Genomic DNA, 22,111 nt, shown 5'->3' with positions numbered 1-22,111 from the left:
CCACATGCACCCCAACCAGGATCCAGTTGGCAACCCTGGTCTGGGGCCGACAGTTGAATCAACTGAACTATCGTCAGCACTCTGGGCCATATTCAAACTAACTGAGCCACTAGCTAAAGGAGGAGAAGAGAGAAAGAACGTGGAGGGAAACAGATAGTCATTTCTCTTGTGAGCCCTGACCAGGAATCAAATCTGGGATATCCATATGCTAGGCCAACACTCTATCCACTGAGTCAACCAGCCAGGGTAAAAATCTATTTTTTAAAAAGGTTAAAATATTGGGTGAATATCATAGGTACAAAATTATTATCCTAGCAGTTAGGAAATATTGAAAACATCCCAAATATCCAACTATAGAAAAATATTTAAGCCTATGGGCTTAAAGAACTGTCATGTTACAATTAAAACAGAGAAAAAAAGGATTATCATGAAGACTATATATTAATCTGGAAAATTTATATATATATATATGCATAAATATAATAATGGAAAGTAAAAATGTAGGAGATTTTACATATATTCATAGCAGCATTATGCACAATAGTTACAAGGTGGAAGCAACCCAAGTGTTTGTTAAACCAAGTGTTTGGATAAACAAAATGTGGCACATGTGGACAATGAGGTTTTACTTAGCCTTAACAAAGAAGGAAATTCTGACACACACTACAGCATGGACACGGACAATCTTGAGGACATTATGCTAAGTGAAATACACCGGTAACAAAAGGACAGATACTATATGATTTCATTTATAGGAGGTATCTAGAGTGGTCCAATTCATAGAAACATAAAGTAAAACAGTAGTTTCCAGGGTCTGAGAAGAGGAAGAAATGAAGTGGTTTAATGGTTTAGAGTTTCAGTCTTGTAATCTGAAACACTTCTGGAGATCGGCTGATTGCACAACAATGTGAATATACTTAGTATTACTGACATTTACACTTGAAAATGGCTAGGATAAATAGATTTTATTTTACAAATATTTTACCATAATTAAAAATATTTAAAAGGAATTTGATGTACATTGTCATTCTATACCTATAAAAGCTTCATATACATTGAACAAACACATCTAAAGTATGTTCATGGTTATTGTAGGGTGGTCAGCAATGGGGGATGGTCACGTGAGGAACTCAGACCCGGGAATTTTGGATAGGGCCACCCACAACCAAGCGCGCCAAAAGAAACTTCCCAGAGGTCCTTGGGAAAAGAGCAACCATCGGTCAGCCAGTGAGATTTCACCACGTCATATTAGCTCACCCACCCTAGAGGGCACCTTTAAATATCCCTCACGTGGTTTAATCCGTGCGACTCCTCTGGCCTCTGTCCTCCACGACCAGAGGATCTCATCAGGCGGGATGCTCTGTACTAAATAAAGCCTTTGCTATTCCATACTTCGTGGCTACGGCCCCTTCCTTCCTTCTGGGCGGGGAAAAATACCTTATAGTTATGCTAAATGGCAAAATTATGAGAGATTTTAAAATTTATCTAAGTTATAGTGGGAAAAAAACACACAAAAAAGTTATCAGTAAGTAAAAAGTAATTGCTCAGTCTGTGTGCACACAGACAAGTGGATTCTGAGCCCTTGACAATGACTAATTAATTCTAGCTAGAGCAGATGTTGAGAGCAGCCGGGACTGCAATGACAGTTTTAGGCTCTTGGACAGTGGTTGTGTTATCATGCCCGTGAAAGAGGCTGGCACATAGCATCATAAGACAGACAGCTTTCTCTTTATACCAAATAACGAGTATAATATAACTACACTCACCTTTGGCTGTGGTTGATAGAGCCTGCCAGAATGGATGGTACTATGACTCAGACATGGAGGGTGCTTTTGTTTCTCATTTCTTCCTGTTTCTCTTACTGTTCAAATACTTGATCAGTTCGAATTTCCTCTTCTATTGAGCATATGTTAATGTTCCAGCTTCGTACTGGAGAGGCTGGGTTTCTGTCACAGGCTTCTGAAAAGAAAGCCAGGAAGATGTTACTTTATGGCAACGATCCACATGGCATCACAGACCCAGAGGGGTGGATCTGTGTTCAAAAAGGTAGGGAATTGTTAGGTGTAATAAAGTGAGGGAAGAGTTTGTTTTAGATCAGGGGTTCCCAAACTTTTTACACAGGGGGCCAGTTCACTGTCCCTCAGACCGTTGGAGGGCCGGACTATAAAAAAAAACTATGAACAAATCCCTACGTACACTGCACATATCTTATTTTAAAGTAAAAAAACAAAACGGGAACAAATACAATATTTAAAATAAAGAACAAGTAAATTTAAATCAACAAACTGACCAGTATTTCAATGGGAACTATGCTCCTCTCACTGACCACCAATGAAAGAGGTGCCCCTTCCGGAAGTGCAGCGGGGGCCAGATAAATGGCCTCAGGGGGCCGCATGCGGCCCGCAGGCCGTAGTTTGGGGACCCCTGTTTTAGATCAAGGGAAATGAGGTGCTTCAAAAACCAAACTCAGAATAAACTGGAACCTTACTGAGTGATTGCATTGTAGGGACACAGATAGCAAACTCAACAATAAAGCAGTAGACTGGAGAAAATTTAGCTCTCCCTCCAACCAGCATCCCTTCACCTACAATGCTCTTGCAGGCTCAGAAGTGTTTAAAGCCAAAGAAGATGTAGTCTCTGACCCTTTTTATAAAACTGGAGCCCTTACCCCTAGAGCCAGGCCCCTTCCATTTTAGCCTAGATCTCCTCTGGCCAGTGCTGCCAGAGGTAACCCACAGTTGTCCCGTTATAATGCAGAACTTGACAGCAGGTTGTCCTGGTAGGACTTGCCTTTGGGGATCTCTTCTGCCTGCTGCTTCTCACCAGCTGCTCAGTGATTACCTTCGTGTCCTCAACACAGACCTGTGTCTCATGTGCACACCTGCCTGTCTTGTCCTTTCACCCTGCTTTCAACTTCCTTCATCTCTGTTGCCCTGGTGAGGTCCCTCCATTATTTCTAGTTCTTTTTGGCTTCTCAGCATGTCTTTTCAAAAATCCTCTCTTACTCTCAAGTTTCAGCCTGGCCATCGTCCCCTGATTATCAGGGTGCATCATCTCTACGTAGTTTGACTCAAGCCTGCTCTGTCCATCAAGCACAGCCCCAGCTGCATTGGGCAGTCAGTGAGCCCACCCCCTTCCCTTCAGTGCCTACCTCGGAGCTACACGGGAGTTGGTTAAGAACAAGACTGGTCAAAAGCCAGAAGCAGAGATACAACACTTTATGACACTGTGACATTTTCCCTTGAATTAGAGTTATCTGCTTCTAGACTGGAAGCTACTCAGAGGGAGGGTTTCATCCTCCTCATCTTTGTCCTCCACACAGCACCGGCGCCTTGCCCAGCAGAGATGCTCAATAACTGTTTCTTGATAATGACGAACAGTCTGGCCTCTGAGCATCACGAAAGACTGGCTGAGGTATCGGAAGCCCTGAAGGAGACTTGCACTTTCCCAGAGCCTCACTGCTTAAGAATAAGTTAATTCCATCTTTTTTTTAAGTAAGAGGAGGGGAGATAGGGGGACAAACTCCCACATGCGCCCCAGCCGGGATTCACCTGGCAACCTCCATCTGGGATCAACGCTTGGACCAACTGAGCTATCCTCAGGGTCCAGGACTGATTCTTGAACCAATCAAGCCACTGGCTGCAAGAGAGGAAGAAGGAGAGAAGGGGGAGCAAGAGAGGGAAAGAAGCAGATGGTCACATTTCTCATGTGCCCTGACTGGGGATCAAACCCGGAATGTCTGCACACCAGTCCAATGCTCTATACACAGAGCCAATCAGCCAGGCATAATTCATTTTCTATTTGGAATTTGGATACCACATCCACCTATCCTTGAGTGTGTGGGAAGAATTCCATAAGCATAGCTGAGGATTTTGAAATCCACCGCTGACCCTTGGACTATTAGCCTCAACCATGGCTCCTTTTTAACCTTAATTATAGACCAGAGATGAAAAAGCTACCATCCCACAAACCATTGTGCTAAGTCAGAGAGTCTGTGGAGATAGTCATGACTTTCAGTGGAGTAGGAAAGGTCAGTGGTAAAGTCTCTTAGAAACAAAGGCTGTGTTTATTTGTTTAATTAATATCTTTATGTAAACACCAGGGAATGGAAAAGAAGCACTTGAATTAGCAGGGTTTGGGCCCTGGTTGTGCCATGCACTAGCTGTGAGAATTTGGACCAATTATAGTACTTAATTTCTCTGCATCCCAGTTTGCTAACTTACAGAGTTCTTGTGAGGATTCAGTGGGTAAACTAATAACAAGAACTGAAAAGTGGCACACAGTAGGCACATACTATTGTGTTCTATGCATGTATCTATCAGAAAAACAGTAAAACATGGACTCTTCTCTGACTGAACCCCACCATTTGTTGGGGGGATTTCCAAATACTAAGTTCCCTAAAATAAATTCCCCCTTCTAAATGCAGCTTCCCCCACGAACTTTTTCAGAGCTATGAGTTTTTGCTGACCATGAGAACTTACATGCCCTGCTCAAGACTCACAAGGACACCCAATATTGTCCCTCTAATCCAAATACCCAAAATTCTGTCTAATTGAAAAGATCAACCTTTTCATAGAGACTGGCTTGGCTTAAGTCAATCCTAACTGACTTTTCTCTTACCTGTTAGACAATCCAGGTTGTCATTCTGTGCTATTTGCATCTTCTCTCTGCCAGATTACGTGTGTATAATCTCCACAATATAGCTTTTAGATCCTTAGAAATAACATATTTAGAGTAATGTCACCTTTGCTTTAAAAGATGTGACACTGGCTCAGAGAAACTGTCTGCCTGAGGGCAAAGCTCGAACTGACGTCCAACACACTTACCACTTGTGAGCAGAAACATGTCTCAAGTTCTTGTCTCAAGTTCTCCCAAGGCTTCTCAGTGCCAACCACCAGGCTGAGTTCATCATCAAGGTTCATGCAACAGAAAATATCATGCGAGTTTTCACTGTACTCTCTAATGAGTGCATCATAAGTCAGCCAGAAATGAGGCCTTTCCTGGCAATGGTCAGATTCATACATTGAGACAGTGTAGGTACATTACCATGACAACTAGTGAAAAAGTGAAGATGATCCAAATGAGAATAAATCCGTAGGATTTTTTCCTGAGAATCTCTGATTCCTAAGCCCAGCTTGTCCCCAGGTCATCTCTGACCCCATTGAAGGTGCTTCAGGCAGACACCAGGTCAGAGCCTGGACCCTGCATTCTCATTTCAAAGGGTAAGAAGTCCCTGCTTGTTTTAGAATTGGTTTGTTCTTCCAATGTTCCCCTGGATGGGGATAGATCATCTATAATTACCTCGTATCAGAGGAAATCTCCCTGACTTATTTATTGTGTACAAGGATCCAGAGCCAGAACTGGGCAGCTATGGAGAAAACAAGCTCTATCACATGGCTTAAAGTCTGGATAGGTGAGACTGTCTCCCAGGCCTGAGACAATTTTGCTTCTAGGACTTGGGGAAATCACCTTACTGCTCTCAGCATCAGCTTTTTCATCTGTGAATTGGAGAGTTAAGCTTAATTGATCACCAAGGTCTACTTCAGGTCTAACAATCTCAAACCAGTCTCAGGCAGAACAATGAGTTCTCGTTGAGCATTGACTCTGTGTCATCTGTCATTATTGTCTCTGACCCAGACTCCTTGTAGGTCTCTATAATACAGAATGTGTCATTTGCCTGATCACATTCATTTTACCACTAGTCTAACCCACTGCTTGTTAAAATCAAAACTCTACCATCTTAAACAGAAGCACCTGAATGGTCCTCATTTTATGTCTGATTAAAAAATGTAGCCCTGGCCTGGTAGTTCAGTAGGTAGAGCAAGCCAAGTTGTAGATTCGATTCCTGGTCAGGGCACATACAAGAGTCAACCAACAAATGCATAAATATTCTATCTCTAAAAAAAAAAAAAAAAGTATAATAGATGCTCATGCAAAATAAATTTTGACAAATACAAAGAGTAAAAAACATCCCATAAGTCAGAGTTAGTCACTATTAACTTCTGTACATATCCCTTTCCAATATTTTCTCTGAAGGTATGTGTATGCATATGGATAATTGAGATTATACTGGCTGTGCCATTTCATATAGAAGTTTTTACTCAATACTATAAACACCACGATTAAAACATTTTCCTGTCTCAGTGTCTGAGTAATACTCCATCAAATAGATAGATACATCAGCATTTATACAAATGATTCCATTTCATTTGGAACATTTGGAATGAGAAAGGGCTGTCTTAATCTGGCAACAAAAGAAAGTCTTTGACAAAGGGCACCTGTGGTTTCAAGAACACTTTCCCCCCCAGCTTTATTCTATGAGACAAGGATACAGTCAGCACCTAAAGGGAACTTCTGGCCATTGGCCTCTCCTTGGGTTCCAGGTCTAAACATTTGTTAGGCTTGCTCTTAAGTAGCCATTGTTCTGATCATAGGGGGCCCTCTGCTGTTCCCTTTCTTTCCACAACACATCAGTGACCCTAGTGACACAGAAAGTAAAATGGAATAGAACCAGAGATTCAGGAGGTCAAAGTACAATTTTCAGTCTAGGAAGCTCACTCTGAATTAGAAGATAGCCAACACAACAAAGGGGGGGGGGGGAGATGAATTAATTAGCTTCCTTTCCCATCTGGTGCTGATCATTTTATACCGGTATCATACTGGTTTATGCCCTGTTGCATGAAAACATACAAGCCTGTTTACTTAATCTGATGTAGTTTGTCTTTACTATGTTTTCCTTGATCAGGATTTTCTAGCAAATGAAAAGAGATGCATATTGTGTGAGGAACATTAGGTCACTGGCATGGCATTTTCTTTCCCTTCCCTTCTCTAATTTTCTTCCACATTAATCATTTGTAATAAAAGAATAAGTGTTTGCATTTCTGCCTGACATGTTGATTTCTGGAAGCCTTCTTTTAAATCCTGGAGAACTATGACATAAAATTTTTCCACCTGACAAATGAGGACTCAGAGACAGAAGGTACTGAGGATTGGCCCAAGACCACCTGCGCTGGTGACTCTGAGTCTCATGTTCCGACCACATGCCCTACTGCTCAGGCCAGTTGGTCTTGTATTCCCTGGGGGTAAAGTCAAGGTAGGATTTCAATAAATAACCAGGATACTATCTGAGTATGGTGAGTATTCCTTATGAATAAACCCTCCATTTGAATAAGATTGGTGGAGAACTGTTCCTCCCTAAGAAAGGAGTAACACATTTACATTCATCTGATAGGTAGGTATTTATTAAATGCTATGTGCAGATTACCTTGTTGGGTATTATAGATAGAAGACACAAGAAAACTATAAGATATAGTCCTCGCTTAATACAAAGTATCAGGAAGATATGTCATTTATAAAAGTTCTCAGAAGAGAGCCTGACACATAGTAATTAATATGTAAATATTTGATCAAACAATCCATTAGTCAAACTATATAACAATAATGCTTGTTAAAATATATTTAGCCCTTGCTATGCCAAATACTTTACATTAATCTCTATTAATACTTACATGTTTATGAAGAAAGTACTATTATGATCCTGAGTTTGCAAATGAGACCTAGAGAGAATAAGCAAACAATTTTTTGTTCAAGGATAACTGATAAAATCAGGATTTAGCTTGACCAGGCAGTAGCGCAGTGAATAGAGCATCGAACTCAGACACAGAGGACCCAGGTTTGAAACCCCGAGGTCATCGGCTTGAGCTCGGACTCACTAGCTTGAGAGTGGAGTTGCTGGCTTGAGTGTGGGATCATAGACATGACCCCATGGTTGTTGGTTTGAAGCCCAAGGTCGCTGGCTTGAGCAAGGGGTCACTCACTCTGCATGTGCCTCGGGTCAAGGCACATGAGGAGGCAATTGATGAACAACTAAGGTGCCACAAGAAAGACTTAATACTTCTCATCTCTTTCCTCAAGTCTGTCTGTCCCTCTCTCTGTCACACACACACAAAAAAAATTCAGGACTTAAACTATCTGTCTCCAGAGCTTGTTAACCATAGCATTAAACTCTAACCCCCACCCCTAGGCTCTTTGTGTAAGTGGATATGGCTGCCGCAAAGCAGCACAGCTAGTAATTCCAGGTCCTGAGTGGGAAAGGCACGGAATTAAGAAAATAGGCTTAAAGAAATAAGGAATGGGGATGGGAGGGCTCTGCAATTGCTGCTGGCAAGAAGAGAGCGCACTCCATGCCCGTTTCTTGCTTTATTTATAGGGCAAAGTGAGGCTATTAGCAAATCAGAGATCTCTGATCACATTTCCAAGACAACCCAAGAATTTACCAAGTGCAGAAAACCCCCACCATACATAACATCTTAACTTCACACAAAACAAAGGTTAGAAGAAACTTGCTTCCAGTCTTTCTGGGACACATGAGGGTGGGGGGTAGGATGAGTATAAACAATCCAGCACCAGGCCCTGGCTGGTGGACTCAATGGCAAAGCATTGGCCCAGCATGTGGAAGTCCCAGGTTTGACTCCTGGTCAGAGCACAAAGGAGAAGCGACCATCTGCTTTTCCACCCCTCCCTCTTCTCTCTCTCTCTCTCTCTCTCTCTCCCTCTCTCTTTTCTCCTCCTGCAGTCATAGCTTGAATGGTTTGAGCCAGTTGGTCCCAGGTGCTGAGGATGTCTCCACTGCCTCTCCTCAGGTGCTAAAATAGCTTGATTGCCGAGCAACAGAGCAGCAGCCCCAAATGGGCAGAACACTGCTCAGTAGGGGGCTTGAAAGGTGGATCCCGATCGGGGTGCATGTGGGAGTCTGTCTGTCTGCCTTGCCGCCTCTCACTTAACAAAACAAAAATTCTATAAAATAACCTTATTTTGAGATTAACAAATCAAATTATTGAATCAAACATAACAAACCATTTCATGATCCCTGGTTCATACGGGATTGTTCTCCAGAAAGGCTAATTTATAAAGCCAGGAAAAATGCAAGGGCACACGTCTTAGTACCTAACTTTTTTGAGCACTTAAAAAAAGAATCACTTGGTTAGTTTTGCTAATTTAACAGACACAGTAGAAACTCATGGTTGTTTTAGTTTGAATTCCTTTATTATTAGGAAAACTAACATTTTCTGTAATTCCCTGTTTGTATTTCTATGTGTAAAATGTGTGTTTTACCCTTTGTCTTTCTTATATATTAAGGAAATACTTTTTTTGAAAAACCAGATCAAGAGAGTTTGAATATTAATGCTTTAAATATCTCTCAGAAACTCTCATGTTCAATTTCAGTTGACTAGTATATTTAAGTTACCTGCATTCTACACAGCTACCATCACAAGACCATAAGAAATTATAAACTAAAAAACAACTGCATTTGTCTAAGACAGTGGTCAGCAAACTGTGGCTCACAAGCCACATGTGGCTCTTTGGCCCCTTGAGTGTGGCTTTTCCACAAAATACCATGTACAGGCACTATCTTCATAAGGAATGTACCTACCTATGTAGTTTAAGTTTTAAAAATTTGGCTCTCAAAAGAAATTTCAATTATTATAGTATTGATATTTGGCTCTGATCACTAATGAGTTTGCCAACCACTGGTCTAAGAAGTTGGAGATAGTGTCAAGTAATACAACTATATGACACTACCAGATAGAAATATAACTTAACACATGTCATTCTATATATGACAATACCATTTTTCTAGTTACTGAACACTGTTTAGCTATCTTTAAAAGTTTTAGGTTCTGGAGGCGGAGCCAGGTGAGGGGTGCTGTGTGCCCACCAGGGGCGGAGCCAGGTGGCCTGTGCTGAGATGGCGAGGGGTGGAGCCTGGAGAGGTAGTCCCCGTGACTGCGGAGGGTGGAACCCGGCAGCCCACATTGTGAAGGAAAAAAGAAGAGCCCAAAGAGGTGACCCACAGGCATGTGGGGGCGGAGCCCAGAGAGGCAGCCCATGTGCCCACGGGGGACAGAGCCCAGTGAGACAAGGAGTCCCTTGCATCAGCAGAGCAGCCAGAGCTGTGTCCCTGTGAGCCCACACTGGTGCCTGAGTGCCTGAGGAGGCGGAAAGACCTCACATCAGGAATAGAGGCCACACACACTGGCCAAGAGTAGATAAAAGCCAGCCTAGAAGTGCAGCTGATTGTTACAAGGGCATCAGGGCCCAGCAGAGGCAGCCACAAATTCTGGATCACCTGTATCTCCAAGAAGGTTGCTAAGAGCCAGTCAAAAGCAGTGACCCCCACTGGTCTGCACCAGGTTCTGGCCAGGGAGGTCCAGGGCTGGTACATCCAGTGCCCAGATACAAAGAGCATTAGTTCAGGACCTAACAACCATAGTTAGAGTGGTGTCTAGTCTATACAGAGACAAAATGAAAAGACAGAAAAGTGCAATTTAAATGAATCAAAAAGAGAAATCCCCAGAAAAAGAACTGAAATGGAAAGAAACAAAATACCGGATGTAGAGTTTAGAATAATGATTGTTAGGATGCTCAAGGATCTTAGAGCTACAATAATAGATGGACAAAATGAGCACCTAAACACAGAGATAGCTGGCATCAAAAGGACATTGAAATTATAAAAAAGAATCAGAGAGAAATGACAAACACAATATTAGAAATGAAGACTACACTAGAAGGAATTAAAAGCAGGCTGGATGAAACAGAGGATCAAATCAGTAATTTAGAGGACAAGATAAACAAAAGCACAGAGCAGAAGAGCAAAAAGAAAAGAGGATCAAAAAGTCTGAGGAAACTCTAAGAGAGCTCTGTGACAACATGAAGAGAAACAACATCTGCATAATAGGGGTTCCTGAAGGAGAAGAGAAAAAACAAGGGATAGAGAATTTGATTGAAGAAATCATAGCTGAAAACTTTTCTAAATTGATGAAGGAAAAAGTCACACAAGTTCATAAAGCACAGAGAATCCCATTAAAATGAAATCCAAAGAGACCTATGCCAAGACACCTCATAATTATTGAATAAAATACCAAAGCTAAGAGATAAAGAAAAAATACTAAAAGCTGCAAGAGAAAAGCAGTCAATCACCTACAAAGAAGCCCCCATAAGAATGAAACCCAACTTCTCAACAGAAACACTTGAGGCCAGAAAGGAATGGCAAGAAATATTCAAAGAAACGCAGAACAAGAGCCTACAATCAAGACTTCTTTATCCAGCAAGACTATCATTTAAAATAGTAGGAGAAATAAAAGCTTCCCAGACAAAAACAAAAAAAACTCAAGGAACTCATTACAACCAAATCAATGCTACAAGAAATGTTAAGGGGCCTGTTGTAAACAGATCAAAGGGAGGGAAAAGTCTAGTAAAAGTGGAATGTAGACTTAAAGAATAAAATGGCAATAAACAACTACATATCAATAATAACCTTAAATGTAAATGGATTAAATGCTCCAATCAAAAGACACAGGGTAGTTGCATGGAAAAGAAAACAGGACCCATACATTTGCTGTCTACAGGAGACCCACCTCAAAACAAAAGATTCACGTAGACTAAAAGTAAAGGGATGAAAAACATTATTTCATGCAAATGGAAATGAAAAAAAATCTGGGGTAGCAATACTTATATCTAACAAAATAGACTTTAAAACAAAGGCTATAGTAAGAGATAAAGAAGGTCAATACATAATGATAAAGGGAGCAATCCAACAGGAAGAGATAACCATTATAAATATCTATGCACCTAATATAGGAGCACCTAAATATATAAAGCAGATTTTGATGGACATAAAGGGCGAGATCAACAGTAATACTAAAATAGTAGAGAATTTTAATATCCCACTACCAGCACTGGATAGAGCCTCAAGAAAGAAAATTAACAAAGAAACAGCAGACTTAAAGGACATACTAGATCAACTAGATTTAATAGATATCTTCAGAACCTTTCACCCTAAAGCAGCAGAATATTCATTCTTTTCAAGTGCTCATGGTACATTCTCTAGGATAGACCACATGTTAGGACACAAAACAAGTTTTAATAAATTTAAGAAGATTGAAATCATATCAAGCATTTTCTTTGATCATCATGGCATGAAACTAGAAATCAACTACAATAGAAAAACTAAAAAACACTCAAACACTTGGAAACTAAATAGCATGTTATTAAATAACGAATGAGTTAACAATGAGATCAAGGAAGAAATCAAAAATTTTCTTGAAACAAATGAAAATAAACATAGAACAACTCAAAATTTATGGAACACAGCAAAAGCAGTCCTGAGAGGGAAGTTCATAGCATTACAGGCATAACTTAAGCTAGGAAAAGCTCAAATAAACAATTGAACCCTGCATCTAAAAGAACTAGAAAGAGAACAGCAAGTGAAGCCCAGAGGAAGTAGAAGGAAGGAAATAATAAAGATCAGAGCAGAAATGAATGACACAGAGGCTAAAAAAACAATACAGAGGATCAATGAAACCAAGAGCTGGTTCTTTAAAAAGATAAACAAGATTGATGAACCTTTAACCAGACTCACCAAGAAAAAAAGAGAGAAGACTCAAATAAATAAAATTAGAAATGAGAGTGGAGAAGTAACAACTGACACAACAGAAATACAAAGTATTGTAAGAACATACTATGAAGAACTATACACCAAAAAATTAGACAACTTAGGTGAAATGGACAAATTCCTTGAAACATATAATCTTTCCAAAATCAGTCTGAAAGAATCAGAAAACCTAAACAAACCGATTACAACAAATGAGCTCAAACAGTTATCAAAAACTCCCAACAAACTAAAGCCTTGGGACAGATGGCTTCACAGTTGAATTCTCAAACTATTTCAAAAAATTCAAGAGGAGGGAAAACTTCCAAGGTTCTTTTATGAAGTGAGCATAATTCTGATTCCAAAACAAGGCAAAGAAAATACAAAGAAAATAACTATAGGCCAATATCCCTAATAAATTTAGATGCTAAAATTCTCAACAAATATTAGCAAATCAGATCCAGCAATACATGAAAAAAATCATACTTCATGACCAAGTGGGATTTATTCTGGGGAGGCAAGGCTCGTACAATGTTCGTAAATCAATCAATGTGATTCATCACATATACAAAAGGAAGGATAAAAATCACATGATAATATCAATAGATGCAGAAAAAGCATTTGATAAAATCCATTTATGATCAAAACTCTCAGCAAGGTGGGAATACAGGGAACATACCTCAACATAATAAAGGCCATCTATGACAAACCCACAGCCAACATCATACTCAATGGGCAAAAATTAAAAGCAATCCCCTTAAGATCAGGAACAAGGCCAGGGTGCCCCCCTTCACCGCTCTTATTCAATATAGTTCTGGAAATATTAGTCACAGCAATCAGACAAGAAGAAGAAATAAAAGGCATCCACATTGGAAAAGAAGAAGTAAAATGATCATTATTTGCAGATGATATGATATTGTATATAGAAAACCCTAAAGTCTCAGTCAAAAAACTACTGGACCTGATAAATGAATTCAGCAAGGTGGCAGGATATAAAATTAATATTCAAAAATCAGAGGCATTTTTATACACCAACAGTGAACTGTCTGAAAGAGAAATTAAGTAAACAATCCCCTTCACTATTACGACCAAAAAAATAAAGTACCTAGGAGTAAATTTAATCATGGAGGTTAAAGACTTATACTTGGAAAATTATAAAACATTGATTAAAGAAACCAAGGAAGATACAAACAAGTGGAAGCATATATTGTGTTCATGGAAGGAAGAATAAACATCATTAAAATGTCTATATTGCCCAACGCAATTTATAAATTCAATGCAATTCCTATTAAAGTACTAATGACATACTTCAAAAATATAGAACAAATATTCCAAAAATTTATATGGAACCAAAAAAGAACATGAATAGCTCCTGCAATCTTGAAAAAGAAAAATAAAGTGGGTGGTATCACACTTCCTGATATCAAGTTATACTGAAAAGCCATTATACTCAAAACAACGTGGTACTGGCATAAAGACAGGCATATAGATGAATGGAACAGAACAGAGGACCGAGAAATAAACCCACACCTTTATGGACAATTGATATTTGACAAAGGAGGTAAGAGCATACAATGGAGTAAAGACAGTCTCTTTAACAAATGGTGTTGGAAAAATTGGACAGCTATCTGCAAAATAAATGAAACTAGACCTCCAACTTACACCATTCACAAAAATAAACAAAATGGATAAGAGACTTAAATGTAAGTCGTGAAACCATAAACATCTTAGAAGAAAACATAGGTAGTAAGCTCTCTGACATCTCTTGCAGCAATATATTTGCTGATTTATCTCCACGGGCAAGTGAAATAAAGGACAGGATGAACAAATGGGACTATATCCAACTAAAAAGCTTTTGCACAGCTAAAGACAATATGAACAAAATAAAAAGACAAACCACACAATGGGAGAATATATTCAACAATACATCTGATAAGGGGTTAATAACCAAAATGTATAAGAACTTTTAAAACTCAACACCAGGAAGATAAACACTCCAATCAAAAAATGGGCAAAAGAAATGAATAGACACTTCTCCAAAGAGGACATACAGATGGCCAATAGGCAGATGAAAAAATGTTCATCACTAGTCATTAGAGAAATGCAAGTTAAAACCACAATGAGATATCACCTCACACCAGTCAGAATGCCGCTCATCAACAAAACAACACAGAATAAGTGCTGGTGAGAATGTGGAGAAAAGGGAACCCTCCTGCGCTGCTGGTGGGAATGCAGACTGGTGCAGCCACTGTGGAAAACAGTATGGAGATTCCTCAAAAAATTTAAAATGGAACTGCCTTTTGACCCAGCCATCCCACTCTTGGGAATATATCCCAAGAATACTACATCACTGATTCAAAAAGAGAAATGCACCCCCATGTTTATTGCAGCATTGTTTACAATAGCCAAGATCTGAAAACAGCCCAAGTGTCTGTCAGTGAAAGAGTGGATGTAAAAGCAGTGATACATATACACAATGGAATAATATGGGGCCATAAAAAAGAAGGAAATCTTACCTTTTGCAACTGGATGGACCTGGAAACTATTATGTAAATGAAATAAGCCAGGCAGAGAAAGAAAAATATCATATGACCTCACTCATTTGAGGAATCCAATAAACAATGTGAACTGAGGAATTGAATGGAGACAGAGGAGGGATCAAAGGGATCAAAAGGAAAGCAGACAGAGGGAAAGGGGATGAGAGGATGGGATCAGAGAAGGGAACGAGATTGGTTAAATTATATATACATAACACAGTGTTATACACATAACATGGTATTTGCTCCAGAAAAGCAAATACTGGAGGGAAGGGGGGGAGGTAGTTGTGGGGAGGGGGGCCAGAGGGATGTTGAGGGGAACACGGGGGGGGGATGCATTCAGGGGGACACTAGAATCTATGTAAACACAATAAATTAAAAACAAGAAAAAAAAGTTTTAGGTTCTTTCAAGAATCTGATAGATATCCATGGGTTATTTCCATGGAAAATGCTTCTATGTGTGCATTTTACATAAGGTTTCAGATTGCCACGGGTCCGCAGTTCAAGACCCTGTTTTACAGTAATCTTGGGGCTTTATCTCTCTCGTTTTTTCCCTTCAAACTATTTCCCCCAACAGCTCTCTTCTCTATACATCCCTGTAGCCAGTCCCTTTGTTGTATATCAGGTTATAGATGGGAACAGTAGTGGAGAGAACACAAATGGACAGTTACAATGCTGTCATGACAGTGATGAGTTCTGTGAGGAAGGGAAGGTCAGTGCTATGGAGGCGTGCTGGAGGAGAGTCAGCACTCTGGTCTGAGTTATCACTGCTCTGGTGTGAGTCTTTCCACGTCTCTTTTGCCTTCTGCTCCAATTCATTTTTTGCCCCCCCAAAACAAGATCTTTTAAAGGCCTAATCAGGTCATATTATCCCTTTGTAAAATTCTCTACTCACACTAAGAATAAAACTCGAACCCTTGTCCAGACCTTCCAAGGCCCTACTGACCAGGCACAGCCCTCTCTCCTGCTCTTCTCCGCTTAGCTCCAGTTGTTCTAGTCCCATTTTCCTTCTGACTTGGGACTTTTTCACTTCCTTTTCCCCTCTACCTGGATCCCACTTCTGGAACTTCTGGTGACTTTCTTTCTCTCTTCATGTTAGGTCTCAGATGCCTGTAGGGGCATTCTCTGACCATATCACCCGAAAACTTCTTTCCTGCTTACTCTCACCCCTCACCCTGCTTTATTACTTTTCATCACATTTGTCTCTACCAGGCATTTTATTAATACATTTGGGTTTCTTCTGACTTTTCTCTTCTTGTAGGGCCACGAGGACAGGGACTTTGTATGTATCTAGGACTTAGAACAATATCTAGCATACATAATAAGTTTTTCAAATATTTGCTCAATAAATGGCAGGGTTAATACTTTGCTATGTACTATAGATTGTAACTGATTCTTGTTCACAGAGTGAAAAGTTAAAGAAAAATTTAAAAAGTAAATATTTTGAATTAGTCTTAAAATAAAAGGCTAAAAGGTATAATGATAGTTAACAGTCTGGTATTCATATCTGAAACTTACCTATTATTTTGAAAATTAGAGCATGACAAGAGTAGATTTATAATTTTTATTAAGAAGGTGTCATATATTGTATTTGAAAAAATATCAATGTGAACACATATTTAAAGTTTGAAACAATAGATTATTAAATTAAAAGTAGAAATATTTGTTGCCTGAGTTGTGTGGCACAGTGGATAAAGCATCCGCATGGAATGCTGAAGTCACAGTTTCAAAAGCCTGGGCTTGTTTGGTCAAGGCACATATGGAAAGCAACTACGAGTTAATGCTTCCTGCTCCTCTTCTCACCACTCCTTTCTCTCTCTCTCTCTCTCTAAAATGAATAAAATATTTTAAAAAAGAAATATTAGTCATATACTTTTTATATATACATATACATATATAGTATATATGTATATGTATATATATAGTGTGGGTGTGTATCTATATATCCCCCCCCCCAAAGATAGGTTAAGTTACTAACAATGAAATATTTGAGTCTGATATCACCAAATTGCTCTTTTAGTCATCATACCAATTTACTTTTAGCAATAAAATGCAAAAACTCTTCTTTCTTTAATCTCTTGCCTGCTTTGGACATTAGTTAAAAATTGTAGTCAGTCTAATGAATTATCAATAAAACAAAATTGTGTTTCATATTGTTTTGCCTTTCTTTAATTATAAGATATACTAAATTGGCCCTGGCTGGTTGGTTCAGTGGTAGAGCATTGGCCTGGTATGTGGAAGTCCTGGGTTCAACTCCCAGCCAGGGCACACAGAAGAGATGCCCATCTGCTTCTCCACCCTTCCCCCTCTCCTTTATCTCTATCTCTCTCTTCCCCTCCCACAGCCAAGGCTCCACTGGAGCAAAGTTGGCTCAGGCGCTGAGGATGGCTCCAGTTGCAATGGAACAATGCCCCAGGTGGGCAGAACATCACCCCCTAGTGGGCTTGCCAGGTGGACCCCTGGCCAGGCGCATGCAGGAGTCTGTCCGACTGCCTTCCTGCTTCTCACTTCAGAAAAATGAAAAAAAAAAAGATATACTAAATGATGTTCAATCTCACTCAAAATTAAGTAATACTTGCTTTAGTACTTCAGTTCAAAAGGGTTGTGGGCATCTATACCAAAGGGCTCGGAAATAAGACTTTATAAAACTAAATAAATAGACTCAGTTATAATAGTAAGCTAAAATAGACTTTATGTAACTGAGTAGTTCCAACTTCATTTGTAATATACCACCATTCCATACAGAGCAAACCCTAAAATGTTCACCTACGCAAAAAAGTTTATTGTTCTTCATTGAGCATCTATCTATCTATCTTCCCTTTGTAACACAATGGTCTTCTACTGGCCAAATACAGTGGATACTTGTAGCGTTCCTGCTACTTGCCCTCTCTTTGTTTTTTGGCATTCTACAATAACCTCTCCTCAAGATTTTCTCTTCTTTTTGCTTCTGGGTTCTCTACAAGTCTAACATTAGTCCAAGTTAGATTGAAATATACTCTCTTGTCCCTCCCCTAATCTCAGTGATCCCTTATAAAGTGATCCTAAGCATCTTCCCACAGTACACACACTCTCTGTTTTATCTTTTATTTCTATATATCATCAACATAATAATAAGTCATAAATTTTCATCTCAGTTCAGCCCAGATATCTTCTAGGATATTTACCTATATAGTCCATTAGAAATCTCATCTAAATATTCCACAGGAAACTTAACTAAAGAGACCGCCAAATAATGTTTTTCTCCTTTCCTCCTCCACCATCAGCAAAGTTCTTGGCTTCCTTCTCCACCACAATTTATTCAAATCACTCAGGGCCCCAGCCTGCGCTGTCACCTTCCACAGCCGGCAGGTTCTTCTTGTCTTATTTCTGTCTCTCAGATTTCAAATACGTTCCACTTTGTTTTTCACACCGCTACCACCGCCTTCAAGTAGTCCAATAGAGGCTTTCTGAAAAAATAGATGACTGAATGAATTGAAGAGGAAGATAGTAAAGCAAAAGAAATAATGGCACATAGCGTCCTATTTTAAAAATCACTGGAATAGTTTTTTTATTGCTTTTTAAAGCGTGTTTTTAGAACTTTAGTTCTCTTCATCAACGTCATGAAATGCCATTATAAAGTGGACATTACTTGACCTTTTCTTGTACGTGCTTGCCTTTTTCCCCCTTCCGTCCCTCCCTTCCTAAGAACGTCCCATTTTCCTCATCGCTTTTCTTTGTCCCTCAAACCTTGCCTTTCTCTCTGGGTCACTCTTCCGCTTCTGCTTCTCTCGCCCCGGCCAGGCGCCCTCCCTCCCAGCACGCTGGTCAGCTCCTCCAGCTGGCTCGCTGGCTCAGTCCCGCCCACGCGGATCTCGAGTCACGAGGCTGTAGGCGGAGAGCCGTGAAGGGGGCGGGGCGAGCCGAGGCGCCGCAGCGGACCTGGGCGGAGCCCGGTGCGCGGGCTGCCCCTGTTATATCTACGCCTGCGCGAGCCAGCTGCGGGGCCAGTCGGGACGGAGGAGACAAGATGGCGTTGCGGGCGATGCGGGGGATTGTGAATGGGGCCGCACCCCAGCTACCCGTGCCGACCACTGGGGCGGTGGCGGGATCTCGGGAGCAGGCTCTGGCAGCGAGCCGGAACTACCTCTCTCAGCCTCGCCTCAGTGAGTATCCGAGCAAGATAGAGCCAGTCTTTGCTCCTTAGCCCAGCCCCTTGCTCCTGCTCACCTGCTTAGACAGCGGCTTGGCGGTGGGGGAGGGTTTATTTTTCCCTCTCGTGTGCCCCCTACCCTCAACCACATGTCTCTAAAAGAAGATTTGAGTGTATCTTCCTGCGGTTGGTGGGCTCCAGGCTGACGCCCCGCCTCCTCCCACCTCGGTGGGCTGGAGCATTCTCGGGCACTTGCTTCCTGTCTCTGAGCGGAGGCCGCTTCTTGTCATTCCAGTCTTAATCTTCGTTCTGCCTCATTTGGATAGTTAGGGGTCCAGGGAACGCCCCTTCCCATCTGCTCTACCTTGCGTAGACCTCAGGGCCCTTCCTTCCGCGGGCGAAGGCGCTGTCGGGCCTCCGTGGGTGGGGGTCGGCCCCTTGCCCGAAGGAGATGTCGTTGGGTGGAGGGGCTGCTCCGCGGCCGCACACCTGCACGTCACAGAAAGCTGGGGCTGAAAAGTAGCCTGCAGGTGATCTAGTCTAACCCTCTCATTTTACAGTGAGAAGCCTAAGGTACCTGGAGGGACAGACTTGTCAGGTAGTTGGAGCAGAAACTAAAATTCCAGGTTTTTAAATTATTGCTGGACTTTTCTTTCCTACCATTGCCTATTCATTTACAGACCAGTTAATTTAACTTGTTGGAGTGAAAGGCTGCCTTGGGGAAACCAACCATTTTTGCTTATATTATATAGCACATATGCAAAGTATATGCATAGTCAATGTTTATGCATTGTTATTATCAAAAGGCTTTAATGAACCAGGTTTAAATGAACTGCTCAAGAAACGGCTCTCAATCACTAATCAGTACAGTTGTGTAGCATCCGACCTCTTCACAGCTTTCTTAGGAACTGGGGATGAACCGTGGAAATAGACTCAAAATTTAGGAAAGTATCGGTGTTTTCCCAGGTGGCAGGACTATACTGTATTTGCATTGATTAATTGCCAGAGTGCCTGTTTGTGGGCGGCTCATTAGTTCAAGAGAATTTTAGATGAAGGGCTTCTCTCCTGTCTGACTAGATCCCATCCTGATCTGTCAGTGGGTCATGTGACAGCACTGCAGTGTAGGGAAAGGAAAACACTTGGTTCTATGGTTTGCTGAGATGTGCTCTTTACACTGGGAATTTCCTGAATTAGAGTGCTTATTGCAAGTTTATATGAGCGGATATGAATGTTTCAGGAAGTTGACAGATGTTGCATTCTTATGTGGACTTTAACAATAAATTCACACCAATTACAAATTCGCTTATGAATTGCATTTGTGGGCTTTGCTTTGCATAGGATAGATAGACGTTAATGGTGCTTCTAGGAAAAGATTATAAGAGTGCAATAGTCAGTTTTCATATAATTCATTTAGTGTTAATTCAGAGATTATCAGCTGAAATAATAACATTGTTTAGAGTTCTCCATGATTAAGGTTGTAAACCTTAAGGTTGTAAAGATGGGTATGATATCTCAGGGTTCTGTGTGCCTAGACAGTGACTGAAGAATTTCTCCAGAAGAGATTCCTCCTAACTAAATAGTTGCAAAAAGATGCTTAAAACTGAACCTTTGCCTAGCCCCAGAAAAGTCAAATAAAGAACTCATTGGCCTGCCTCAGTGCCCACTGCTCAGGGTGTGGGTACCGAATCTTGCACAATGAAAGATGATTGCCCCGGGTTTTTGTTTTGCTAATAAGGCAGAGACTGAAGGACTAGATCTCTTGTGCAATGGCTGTCGAATTTTCTCTTTAAAAATTTCACAATCATTAAGTGGCAGTAGTGTTGAACAATCACATCCTGCAGGAGGAAGAGGATATCATCTTAAAAAATATGAACTTCTTAAAAACCTTTGTAGATTTTGGTTTTGAATGTTACTCCATAAATATGTATTGCCTGTTTGACAGTTCAAGATCAAAGATGTGACTTGTTGGTTGTAAAATGTATTTAGCATATAATGTAAGTCAGTGTCTACTGTGTTGGCAGAAGTTCTGATCAACCCTATAGACCCAGCTTCTTGTTCCTTTGGAAATTTTCAAGAGGAAAGTGGTCGTTATTTTGGTAAATAGAAATATTCATGTAATCTGGGAATGGGTTTTTACTTTTTTTGAAGAGTAGCTTAATGTCTTTGGCAGCCTTACTCTAAACCAGCGGTTCTCAACCTGTGGGTCGGGACCCCGGCGGCGGTCGAACAACCAGCGACCCCTGTGTTTTGGTCCTTCGACCCCCGCCGGGGTCGCCACCCACAGGTTGAGATCCGCTGCTCTAAACTGTTACCTCTGTTTTGGGCTGTTTATAGTAATAGTGAAGAAAGCTGGATAAATATTGCTGTGAGAAATAAAAGGTAGTATTTGGTAACATTTTCTTGTGTGTGTATATATATAGATATATATAGATATATATACACACACACACACATATAAAACAATGTTTCTTTTTTTAACATTGCTTTTTTTTTTCTTCCTTCTTTTGCAAATAGTTTTATTACTATTGAAAAGAGCCATAGTTTGTCTGTTTTTTAGTACTTATTTGTAGGCCAAACACTTAGAACTGTGTCATCTCCATATTTTTTAATTATACTGGAGACTAAGTTTAGGAATATTATAGGGTCATAGGGTACCAACTTTAGAATTAGGGGAAAAAAACAAAAACCAACAAAACAAACAAAAACCACTTCTAATCTTGGCTACCCCATTTAATAAGAAATTTCTCAGAGCCTTAGTCTGAGTGTGGGTGGCTATATAAGCCCTGCCTGCCCCCCAGCTGTGTGGAGCTGAAGGAAGGTTGCCTTTTTGCAGATACTCTGTTGACTTGTCATACACGCTCCAAAGTTTTGTTTGGAAATATTATTTAAAATTTAGTTTGGGTTAGAGCACTTACTATATAATTTAGGTTGTAAATTAAGTATGTTGCGTGCCCTCTGGTTTATATTTGAAGTAACCTGCTCCTGTTTTTCATGCTTTCCCGTGAGGGAAAACTG

At 40.5% G+C, this 22,111-nt stretch overlaps 1 protein-coding gene across 1 annotated transcript in view; it reads left to right on the top strand.

Annotated features, from left to right (window-relative positions):
- Positions 1 to 18,933: 18,933 nt before the first annotated feature.
- ATP6V1B2 (ATPase H+ transporting V1 subunit B2) overlaps positions 18,934 to 22,111 on the top strand; it is a 30,107-nt gene continuing 26,929 nt past the window's right edge. Inside the window, exon 1 of the mRNA XM_066268122.1 lies at positions 18,934 to 19,109. Coding sequence (XP_066124219.1) covers positions 18,974 to 19,109 — 136 coding nt within the window. The 5' untranslated portion in view covers positions 18,934 to 18,973. The remainder of the gene's footprint in view (positions 19,110 to 22,111) is intronic.

Source organism: Saccopteryx bilineata, chromosome 1, assembly GCF_036850765.1.
Source record: "Saccopteryx bilineata isolate mSacBil1 chromosome 1, mSacBil1_pri_phased_curated, whole genome shotgun sequence".
Lineage (NCBI taxonomy): Eukaryota > Metazoa > Chordata > Mammalia > Chiroptera > Emballonuridae > Saccopteryx > Saccopteryx bilineata.
Note: the sequence above shows the minus strand (reverse complement) of the source record. Positions and strands in the feature narration are given on the sequence as shown.